This window comes from Grampus griseus (assembly GCF_964374135.1).
Source record: "Grampus griseus genome assembly, chromosome: 2".
NCBI classification, from domain to species: Eukaryota; Metazoa; Chordata; class Mammalia; order Artiodactyla; family Delphinidae; genus Grampus; species Grampus griseus.
In genome coordinates this window covers 49,973,134-49,985,700 of record NC_139018.1, presented here as the reverse complement: position 1 = coordinate 49,985,700, position 12,567 = coordinate 49,973,134, and the positions used below count along the sequence as shown (strand labels likewise).

Genomic DNA, 12,567 nt, shown 5'->3' with positions numbered 1-12,567 from the left:
AATCCTTTGCCCATTTTTTCACTGGGTTGTCTGCCTTAATTCTTTATATCTTCTGAGTAGGTCTTTTGTGGATATAGGTAATGCAAGCCTCTTTTCCATTCTGTGGCTTATATTTCCATTCTCGTAAAGGTGTCCTTAGGTGAAAAGAGCAACTTAATTTTAATTAGGTCAATTTTACCAACTTTTTCTTTTATAGTCAAAGTATTAATGTTTTGTTTAGGAAACCTTTTTTTACCCCAAGTTCATAAAGATATTATGTTTTATTTTAAAAGCATTATAGTTTTATAGATTTAGATTTATTTATTTACAATCTATTTGGTATTCATTTTTATTGAGTGAAGTTGCAGTCAAGCTTCATTTGATTTTCCATTAGTTTTCAATAAATTTTCAATAGAATTTATTGAAAAGGCTATTCGTCTTTTTTACTACACTGCAGTGTATCTGTTATACATAAGGTGACTAAGCATGGGTCTGTTTCTGTACTCTCAATTGTATTTCATTGTCTATCTTCATGCCAGTGTCACATTTCTTAACTGATAACTCTTGAAATCTGGTACCTAAGATTCCCAGGTTTCTTTTTCAAGATTGCCTTGGTATCCCTAGCCCTTTGCATTTTATTTTTTATAATCAACTTGTCAATTTTCATATAATATCTGCTTGGATTACAGAGAATCTTTAAATCTAACATTTTTACAACATCAAATCTAATTCATTAACATGGCATAATCTGCCATTTATTTAGGTCCTTTTTTTCACTGAGTTTTATTTTTTATTTATTTTTTTAAAGGACAGAAATTTATTGTCTCACAGTTCTGTAGGCTAGAAGTCTGAGATCAAGGTGTCAGCAGGGCTGGTTTCTCTTGAGGCCTCTCTCCTCGGCTTGTAGATGGCTGCCTTCTTGCTGTGTCCTCACATGGCCTTTCCTCCATGCATGCCCCTGGAGTTCTCAGTGATAGTTTTAAGTATAGAGATCTTGCATCTCATTTTCTTAGATATTTAATGGTTTTCTATACTGTAAATGGCATCCTTGTAAAATTTCATTTTGTTTATTGCAGGTATATGTATATGTAATTGTTTTTTATGTTGACAGTGCATCCATCTGCTTTTCCAAATTCACTTACGATTTCTAACAGTTTATTTGCAAATAATGACATTTTTATTCCTTTCTAATCTTTTAATCTTTTATTTTTTTCTTAGTTTTCTTTGTTTACTGAACTGACTAGGACCTCTAGTACAATGAATAACAAGCGGTGAGAGTGAGAATATTTGATTCATTTCTGATGTCAATATAGTAGATTTTTAACAAATGTTTCTTATTCTTCTCCTAAGTAAGATCCATTAGGACAATCTGAAATTCTCAGTAAAACCTAAAATGATCCTTGCTGCTAGGTTTGGTATGGAAGAGCTTCTTGGACCTTTGATACAAGATATCAGTTATTTTTCTAATGAAAAGGCATGTAAGGAACTTGAAAAAAGCAGAATTTAAAAAGCCCCACGATAAGTCTACCCATGTGTGACATACCGAAAGGAACAACTGAAGAATAAAAATGCACTTTATGCCTTTAATGAACTTTTTGGTTAAAAATAAAGGAGCCAACAGTTTTCTTTTCTCACCATAAGCAAGAAACTTTAATGCTCACAACCTCACTTAACCCTAACAACCATATGAAGTGGCCATTATTTGCAATCAACAGATGAGATGGACGCCTAGACAGGTTGAGTAATTTATCTAAGGTAAGTGGTAAGGGCTAAATGGTTTGGCCGGTAGGTGGCAACTGAGCATCACATTGAGATGTGTAATCTACATGTGCTGTAGAAATTCTGGAAAACAGAAAATAGAAAATAAACAGAGATGTCATGTAAAAGTTACAGCTTGAGTGAAGTAAACTAAGTACCTTGAGTGAAGTAAAGGATTTAAATTTTTGGTGAAAAATCAGAATTTCAGGATGGGAGAGCCATTATGAGTCAAGCAATGAAGGTGGAATGATCATGGCCTTTATGTGCTGGTGTTCCAGGGAGTATTAGGAGAGAAGGCTGGGACGTAGGTTTAGCAAAAAAAAAAAAAAAAAAAAAAAAGGAGCTTGATAAAAAATGCTTTCTCTCACAAGCTCTTCTGGATTTACTTAACCAGTTCCCTACCCCATCCACCCCCCAATTACTCTGCCTTCTTCCACACTATGCATACCTTAGCTATAATCAACATTTATTGAATGCCTACTATGTGTAAGGTACAGTATAAAAAGCTGAACTTGTATGTTTGTTCATATTGTTTGTCATGTAACAGAAACATGCTTTTAATGAGTCTTCCTTTACATTAAAAAAAAAAAAAAGTAGGCACACACATAACCAAATAGTCCTATAAGGCTTGTCAACAAAAAGAGCATGCTCTTCCCCCATCTCTCTTACTTCAAAAACCATTTTCCTTCTTTTAGCAGATTATTTTATTTCCATGTCACTAATAAGCTACTTCTTGATTTCTAATTCTTAGGTATTATTCATTGATTTCACACTGTAGAGATGAGGATTTAGGTATTTTTAATACCTCACCATATCCTCTCTCAATATAATTATGCTGTGATTTTGATTAGACTATTATTTACTGTTAACGTTTTTATGGCATTCAACCACTGGTCATAGTTTCCTTTTCTTTCTTACAACATTTTGCTTTCCTGGAGTTAATATCTGGCAGTTTTTTGTTTGATTTCAACCAACCTTAAGTTTTTTTTTTTCTTTTTTAACATCTTCATTGGAGCATAATTGCTTTACAATGGTGTGTTAGTTTCTGCTTTATGACAAATTAGCTATACATATACATATATCCCCATATCTCCTCCCTCTTGCGTTCCCCTCCCACCCTCCCTATCCCACCCCTCTAGGTGGTCACAAAGCACCAAGCTGATCTCCCTGTGCTATGTAGCTGCTTCCCACTAGCTATCTATTTTGCATTTGGTAGTGTATACATGTCCATGCCACTCTCTCACTTCGTCTCAGCTTACCCTTCCCCCTCCCTGTGTCCTCAAGTGCATTCTCTATGTCTGCGTCTTTATTCTTGTCCTGCTCCTAGGTTCTTCAAAACCATTTTTCTTTTTTTAGATTCCATATATATGTGTTAGCATACGGTATTTGTTTTTCTCTTTCTGACTTACTTCACTCTGTATGATAGACTCTAGGTCCATCCACCTCACTACAAATAACTCAATTTCGTTTCTTTTTATGGCTGAGTAATATTTCATTGTATATATGTGCCACATCTTCTTTATCCATTCATCTGTCGACAGACACTTAGGTTGCTTCCATGTCCTGGCTACTATAAATAGAGCTGCAATGAACACTGTGGTACATGACTCTTCTTGAATTATGGTTTTCTCAGGGTATATGCCCAGCAGTGGGATAGCTGGGTCGTATGATAGTTCTATTTTTACTTTTTTAAGGAACCTCCACACTGTTCTCCATAGTGGCTGTATCAATTTACATTCCCACCAACAGTGCAGGAGGCTTCCTTTTTCTCCACACCCTCTCCAGCATTTATTGTTTGTAGATTCTTTGATGATGGCCATTCTGACCGGTGTGAAGTGATCTGCATTTCTCTAATGATTAATGATGTTGAGCATTGTTTCATGTGTTTGTTGGTAATCTGTATATCTTCTTTGGAGAAATGTCTATTTAGGTCTTCTGCCCATTTTTGGATTTTTTTGATATTGAGCTGCATGAGCTGCTTGTAAATTCTGCAGATTAATCCTTTGTCAGTTGCTTCATTTGCAAATATTTACTCCCATTCTGAGGGTTGTCTTTTTGCCTTGTTTATGGCTTCTTTTGCTGTGTGAAAGCTTTTAAGTTTCATTAGGTCCCATTTGTTTATTTTTGTTCTTATTTCCATTTCTCTAGGAGGTGGGTCAAAAAGGATCTTGCTGTGATTTATGTCAGTGTTCTGCCTTTTTTTTTCCTCTAAGAGTCTTACAGTGTCTGGCCTTACATTTAGGTCTTTAATCAATTTTGTGTTTCTTTCTGTGTATGGTGTTAGGGAGTGTTCTAATTTCATTCTTTTACATGTAGCTGTCCAGTTTTCCCAAAACCACTTATTGAAGAGGCTGTCTTTTCTCCATTGTATATTCTTGCCTCCTTTATCAAAAATAAGGTGACCATATGTGCGTGGGTTTATCTCTGGGCTTTCTATCCTTTTTCATTGATCTATATTTCTGTTTTTGTGCCAGTACCATACTGTCTTGATTACTGTAGCTTTGTAGTACAGTCTGAAGTCCAGGAGCCTGCTTCCTCCAGCTCCATTTTTCTTTCTCAAGATTGCTTTGGCGATTCAGGGTCTTTTGTGTTTCCATACAAATTATGAAATTTTTTGTTCTAGTTCTGTGAAAAATGCCATTGGTAATTTGATAGGGATTGCATTGAATCTGTAGATTGCTTTGGGTAATATAGTCATTTTCACCATGTTGATTCTTCCAATCCAAGAACATAATATATATCTCCATCTGTTTGTATCATCTTTAATTTCTTTCATCAGTGTCTTATAGTTTTCTGTATACAGGTCTTTTGTCTCCTTAGGTAGGTTTATTCCTGGGTATTTTATTCTTTTTGTTGCAATGGTAAATGGGAGTGTTTCCTTAATGTCTCTTTCAGAGTTTTCATGATTAGTGTATAGAAATGTAAGAGATTTCTGTGCATTAATTTTGTATCCTGCTACTTTACCAAATTCATTGATTAGCTCTAGTTTTCTGGTAGTATCTTTAGGATTCTCTATGTATAGTATCATGTCATCTGCAAACAGTGACAGTTTTACTTCTTCTTTTCTAACTTGGATTCCTTTTATTTTTCTTCTCTGATTGCTGTGGCTAAAACTTCCAAAACTATTTTGAATAATAGTGGTGTGAGTGGACAACCTTGTCTTGTTCCTGATCTTAGAAAAAATGGTTTCAGTTTTTCACCACTGAGAACGATGTTGGCTGTGCATTTGTCATATATGGCCTTTATTATGTTGAGGAAAGTTCCCTCTTTGCTTACTTTCTGGAGGGTTTTTATCATAAATGGGTGTTGAATTTTGTCAAAAGCTTTTTCTGCATCTATTGATGATCATATGGTTTTTCTCATTCAATTTGTTAATATGGTTTATCACATTGACTGATTTGCATATATTGAAGAATCCTTGCATTCCTGCGATAAACCCCACTTGATCATGGTGTATGATCATTTTAATGTGCTGTTGGATTCTGTTTGCTAGTATTTTGTTAAGGATTTTTGCATCTATGTTCATCAGTGATATTGGCCTGTAGTTTTCTTTCTTTGTGACATCTTTGGTTTTGATATCAGGGTGATGGTGGCATCGTAGAATGATTTGGGGAGTGTTCCTCCCTCTGCTATAGTTTGGAAGAGTTTGAGAAGGATAGGTGTTGGCTCTTCTCTAAATGTTTGATAGAATTTGCCTGTGAAGCCATCTGGTTCAACCTTAGGTAAGTTTTTGCTTAGAAATAATACCATCAGTGATTGGGACTTCCCTGGCAGTCCAGTGGTTGAGACTTCACCTTCCAATGCAAGGAAGTGAGGGTTTGATCCCTGGTCAGGGAGCTAAGATCCCACAGGCCTCGTGGCCAAAAAGCCAAAACATGAAACTAAGCAGTGCTGTAATAAATCCAATAAAGACTTTAAAAATGGTCCACATCAAAAAAATCTTTAAAAAAAAAAAAAAGAAAGAAAGAATATCATCACTGATTGAATCCCTCCTCCCATGTCTGATTTCAGCCACAGAGGGAGAGCTCAGATTTATCTCCTACTCTTCCAGCCTTCTGCCTCAGGGCCTCCTCTGACAATGAAGGAGCCAACATGGTCCAAGTACAAGCTGCAACTTGGTACTTCAGGAGGTGATGTCCCGGCAGCAACTCACCTAGTGAGGAGCGTGTCAAGATAAATGGTCCAGCCACTTGTCTTTCAGGAGACAATTGTAGGAACTATCACAGAGCTTCACAGAAGACCTGGTGGATCAAGCTGCCATTGTCTACACAGCAATGACCTCAATAATATACCTTTACATTGACCTTTCCTCCTTCTCCGTTTCAGTATCACAAGTCCCTCACTCTGATTTTTTGGGGTATGGGAGATGCATCAGGTAGTTTATTATTTAATCTTTCTGAAAAAGCCTCTCTGGGAGCTTCTGATATGCTTCCTATGTTCTGTATGTCTGGTGTGGTGTCATCCTTGGATATCTCATCATCATCATCTGGGGAGTTCCTTCATCTCTCTCCTATGCTGAATCCCAGTCTTTGCACCTATGTCTTCATACTGCTTGGTTTATGACCTTATTTTTATGAAGCACATCCTCTGGTAGCTTCTTGAGAAAGACTATATGAAAGGTGAAGTTTGTGAGACCTTGTACAAATAAAAATGTCTTCATTATAACCTTAGGTTCAATTAATAGTTTGAATCCAGAATTTTAGGTTGGAAACTTCTTTCAGAATTTTGAAGGCACTGCTTCTGTTGAAATTTGAAGTTATTCCAATTCTTACTCCTTGGTATTTGACCTGCCCCTTTTCTTCAAAAACATAACAGATCTTCTCTTTGACCCTGACATGCCTGAAATTTCATAATAGATTTTTTTCGTCCACTGTGTTCTTTCAATCTAAAATCTGAAGTTCTTTAGTAGTGAGAATATTCCTTGAAATACTCTACTGATTCCCTATTTTCTCTGTTCTTTTTTGGAACTCTGGGAGATTGGATATTGGGCCTCCTGGCCTGTTAATTTTCTTAATTTTTTTCTCCAATATTTTCATTTCTTTTTATTTTCTGAGAAATTTCTTCAACTTTATATTCTAAATCATCTATTGAATTACTCAGCTATGCTATATTTTTTCTAATAGCTCTGTTTTTTCAAAAGCTCCTTTTTTAGTATCCTACTCCTATTCATAGTTGCAACTTCTTTGCAAAGATACTTTTTCTTTTGACATTTTCTTCATTCTGCATAGTCTGTTTCCGTTAGGTGCTTTTTCCCCTGTTGTTTTCTCTCTTTCCTGTAAGAGGCTTTCCTCAGATGTTTCATAACTCCTGGCTGTTTAATCATTTTTATTTTTATTATTATTTTAAAACATTTATTTATTTAATTATTTTGGTTGCACTGGCTCTTAGTTGTGACATGTGTTGCAGCATGCGGGCTTCTTCGTTGCGGCGTGCATGTGGGATCTAGTTCCCCAATTAGGGATTGAACCCGGGCCCCCTGCATTGGGAGCACGGAGTATTACTGACTGGACCACCAGGGAAGTCCCTGTTTAATCTTTTTTTTTTTTCCTTTTTGCGGTACGCGGGCCTCTCACTGTTGTGGCCTCTCCCGTTGCGGAGCACAGGCTCCGACGCGCAGGCTCAGCGGCCATGGCTCACGGGCCCAGCCGCTCCGTGGCATGTGGGATCTTCCTGGACCAGGGCACAAACCCGTGTCCCCTGCATTGGCAGGCGGACTCTCAACCACTGCGCCACCAGGGAAGCTCATGTTTAATCATTTGTAATAGCATAGGACTAAAAGACTAACTGTAAGCTCTGGATGCATGCATGGGGTGGTGGGCACATTACGATTTTCACTGGGTATTTTATTATCTTCAACTGGGAGTTATCCAGCTGGGCAGTTTAGCCAGGACATTTCTGATGTCAGGATCTTTTTAGGTCTTTCCACTTGCACTGACCAGATGGCACAGAGAAGACTCTTCCAGTGTTGTTAGGATGGGAAGATCTGGCTGCCAGGATTCAGAGAGGAGGAGGAGGAGATTGGTCTTTGTATCCAGAATGTAAATATTTCCTGTTTTGAGTATGGTCCCCTGCCATCTATTGTATCCAGTGTCCTTCAGTCCAGAGGCCCCATTTAAAATACCCAAAATAAACAGCAACACACTTACTGAAATCATAGCATTTTTAAAGGACAATACTTTATATATCTCATTTGCATAATATTTTATTGTTTGCATATTGCATAGTGAAAAGAACAGAGTCACAAGACTCATGGTCTGACTCAACCACTAACTTGCTGTGTGAATTGGGTTAAGTCTCTTAACCTTGCTAACCCCTTATCTCCTCATCTAAAAAAAGGAGATGATGATAATACCTACTATACAGGACTGCTAAAGACCGAATGAGATAGTTACACTGTCTTTCTCTCAAGGAACTGCTGAAAATGAATTTATAGTCTGCTCTTGCCACCCCTTTGTTCATCATCTCAACAATAACTGTTAAATGCATTAAGACAATAGGTACCAGTGTGATGCTTTCAGTTTGAATACTAACAATAGCAGAAAGGAAGAAAACTCAAGAATGGCCCAATCCTTACTTATCTTTAGAATACTGATTTTTATAATACTTATTTATACTATCCCATCTGGAATTAAATTTCATTTAAAGATTTTTTTTTTAACCTACTCAAAATGAAGATCTATATATGTGAAAAACCCAAGAATACACATGTAGTTGCTTTACAATTTCCACTCTGGTATAGTATAAGTAAAATACATATCATGGGCAGTTAAACACTTTTCCCCCCTACATTAGGGATGATAATATATATGAAGATTAATTTCTTATGCATTATCCCTAATGTAAAAAAAAAAAATCACAGGTATATTATGCTGCTTGTCAAGAATACATACACACAGTAGTCACATCTAGAAATACACACTCCTTCTAACAATATTTCAACCATCATCATTATCTTCTGTATGACCCCCTACAATTATATGTAGTTGAAAACACAAAACTCTCTTTTAAGGCAATTCTGGATGATATTATATTACAAAATACTTGCATTAAATAATATTGCATGTATGTATTGAACCTCCAAACACAGCCTTTAAACCCTCAAAGTACTAGTCTTAAAAGGTAAACAAAATTTTTATATATTATAAAAAAATTTAAGCTGCTCTGCAACCTTCCTTTGCTAAAAGTTAGATACATTACACCACTCCAGCAAGAGATTAATAAATAAGGATTAAATATTCTATTTTACAAAAACATACAGAATGGCCAATGTAAAAGTGAAAGGCTTACCTGATAATTTCTTTATCAAATTATGTTCATTAAGAAGGAATAAAACATGGTATAAAATGAGAAAACTGTCACTAAATTTATCTCTCTGAAGATAATCACATGAGTTGTTATCTAAAAATATCATGGCATCCTTGTTACAAACATTTTTTTTAAAAAGACTGTGTTTCCTGGAACTAGAGGACTATCTGTCTCATAGCTTTTATTAAGCAAACTTGATAAAACCACCACATAGTGGCAAGAGATAGAATAGCTGTTTCCAGCTACAGAAAATATTGAATTCTACCTTAAAGTACAGATCATTTGAGATATAACCCATAACAATTAAAGCAAATCATAGTGTAGTTTGTACTGAATTTCCTTAAGATATTTTTGCTTTCAATGGAGTGTATTCATTTTCCTGTCATTTGAGACCAATTTCTGTTGCTTAGTAACTATTTTCATGTCCAGCCAAGATGTAAAGATTGCTGTGTGCAGTAGGATTTTCTGTTGGCCTACTTTCCAAAACAACAACCCTGCAATTAAATCAAAACAAAAGTCTTGTTAAAGAGGAGAAACAGAGATTTCATCTTCAAATACTAACATCAAACCAGGAAAGAATATCATTGTTCACATTCACATAAAATTACACAGAGATCACATTAATAGATGCACAGTCAAATTCAGCTTTACATTTTATAGCTTAAAAACAAAACTGAATAAGAATTGATGAATTTATGAATATAAAATATTAAAAACATTTCAGGATAGTCTCATCTTATTCCAACTAAAAACAAATTTGCTTTACTCATATATACCAAAAAAAGGTATAATAAAGCTTTAGAATATACATGAACAAGAAGGGGATGGAGGAAGGGCTGAGACAATAAAACAGGATTTTAAGAGGCACCCACTCACACTGTTCTTCAAGGTATTTGCAAATAAATAGTAAAGTATGAAATGGGGCCGTCTCCCTTGTCCCTGGAACAAAGGCAGGGTTAAGAGTTCAATGAAAGGACCAATAGGAAGAAAAACCAATCAAGTGTCATATCATAGGATCTACACTGTGGGAAGACAGGTTTGAGAACAAAATAAAAAACAATATGCCAGTGCAGAGAAAAAAGTCTAGAAGGGGAAATGGGAGGTGGGGGGAGTTGCATAAATAATTTATATTTTTCTAGTGTATGAATTTCCTACAACTAGCATATTATTACTTTTGAAATGAAAACAAAAAAGTAATATACACTTACAGCATGCATTAAAGAAAAGTAGAAGGCGAAAATAAAATTACCTATAATTCAACTGCCCAGTTTACCATTATTAATATTCTGACATAGTTTTCTTTCCTCCTAGACATTAATACCTATATTTAAACAATACAATTTAACAAATCACTTTAAAAATTAAGACAAAACAAAAGCCTTGGTTAAGATATATGTCTTAAAATCAAGGAGATGCCCAAGTAAGAAGATAATCAGAACAAGGCAATGGTCTGAAAAAAGTAGTTTTTTAGGGCAAGAGTGACAGAGAATGGAGAAACAATACAAACAAAGAAGGGATAGATGAAAGAGAAAATTCTGGGGGAAGGAGTTGGAAGGAAACAAGTAACTAAGAGAAATGGCTTCTGATGCCTACCCTCTATCAAGCAGAAATCTCTCATACTATGTCTCACCAGAGTGCTATTTGTGCCAGGATCACTGAATGATCTACAATTCTTTTGTCAGCCCTTCCTGGAGAAGCAAAGGGCCTCCCATTCTACAGTCATTTACCAGGTGGTCCTCCAATTCTCTTTTATGCAGGACTAGTTACTAGGTTGCCATGCTCTCTGGGCTTGCCTTTTCAACGGCAATGGGTAGTTGCCATTTTCCAAAAATCCTTTTTCTCTTCACAAAAGTCTCTTTAAAAAATTTTTATGCAGTCATAACTCCAATTCTCCCCGACTTCCTTAAGTGTGTAATATCTAAGCAATGGTTTTGTGACTAGACTGAACTTGAAGATCAGAGGTTCTCAATCCTTGCCTCAGGACTAATGTATACCACTATAGCCAGTTTTGCTGCAGTAACAACTTTTGGAAAATAGGAAGGGATAGGTATTTTATTCATTGTAGAGGTAGATAACATAGACTTTGAAGAACAAAAGCTATAATTCTTTTTTCATGAGAAAGCATAGTTTTGGAACTTATCTTTCACTTTGATCACAGAGACCACATAATTCCTTCTAATTTAGAATGACCTCAGAGACTCAGTCAAATATCTTGTGATATAAAAGTACATGTCAGGAGGTGCACATTCTGTTGGATATATACAGTAACAGTTAATAGAAGTTAACATGCCAGGAAGAAATGATGAAAACAAAGGAGCCTGAAATATGTCATGATACTAGGGACATAAACACCCATCTAACACATTTTGTCTTGGCTGAGTATAACTGTTTCTGGAATCATGATCCTCACACTGACAACAGCTTGCTTAATTGACTAATTAAAATATTTTTTCTCTCTCTCAATAATGATACAGGGAAATTTCTCTAAGATTCTGAAGCCTCTAAGAGTTTTGTTTAACATATATAAAAATAAATAAATGAACAAACCAAACAAAAACAAACACGTAGATACAGAGTGGCTACTAGGGGGAAGAGGTAGGGGTGGAGGGAGAGTGAAATGGGTAAAGGGGGTTAATTGTGTGGTGATGAAAGGAAACTAAACTTTTGGTGGTAAGCACACTGTAGGGTATATAGAACTAGAAATATAACACTGTATACATGAAATTTATATAAATGTTATAAACCAATGTTACTTCTATTGAACAATATAAATAAATATATTGAAACAATATAAGTATATTGAAAAATAAGTGTTTGAAACACAGTCAGAGGTTGACAGTATAATTAAAAATACAATTCTTGAACTCCTTTGGTAATAAAACAACCAAACTATTACCTGTCTGATCCTAATAAGCGGAAAACTCTTGTTTCATCTGAAATCTCCTGGGTAACCTATGAAAGAAAATATCCCATATTATTAGTCCCCATATTATTTAAATTATAATTTAAAAATCATTTAGATAGAGCAAGTATTAAAAAGAATGATAATTTTTGATAGACTCAATTCCTCAAATTAAATAGATTTTAGTAAGGTTTTTTTTGACTGCTTATTAGTAGAAACAAATCAACATTTATGGAACATCTGTTTGGGTCAAGCACTTTCCTTAGAACTTTTTATGATATGTATTATCATTCCCATATTATTAAAGAGAAAACTAAGACTCAGTGAGGTTAAGTAACTTACTTTTAGGTCATATAACTAGTAGACCCAAGATCTGAGTACAGGTTTGCTGGACTGCACAGCCCCTACTCCTTCCTTTACGTCATAGGGCAGATGCTTGAGGTGGCACCCCTCAGCCCACCTGATTTCAGCAGAGCTGCGGTAGACACTCCCATGCACCTGTGTCTTACATCTGTGTACTGGGGGTATTCCTCTGCTCTGTCTTCTCCAATACTAAAGAAAGAAGGTACTCAGTCGTGCACAGGTACTATTCCAAAGTGTGGGGAGTTGACACCTCTGGGGGA

At 35.7% G+C, this 12,567-nt stretch overlaps 1 protein-coding gene across 1 annotated transcript in view; it reads right to left on the bottom strand.

The window, feature by feature from the left end:
- Window positions 1-7,928: 7,928 nt before the first annotated feature.
- The window catches only part of MAP4K5 (mitogen-activated protein kinase kinase kinase kinase 5), a 136,728-nt gene continuing 132,089 nt past the window's right edge, over window positions 7,929-12,567 (bottom strand). The window contains exons 31-32 of the mRNA XM_082648553.1: window positions 11,939-11,994; window positions 7,929-9,536 (exon numbers count right to left, since the gene is read on the bottom strand). Coding sequence (XP_082504679.1) covers window positions 9,449-9,536; window positions 11,939-11,994 — 144 coding nt within the window. The 3' untranslated portion in view covers window positions 7,929-9,448. The remainder of the gene's footprint in view (window positions 9,537-11,938; window positions 11,995-12,567) is intronic.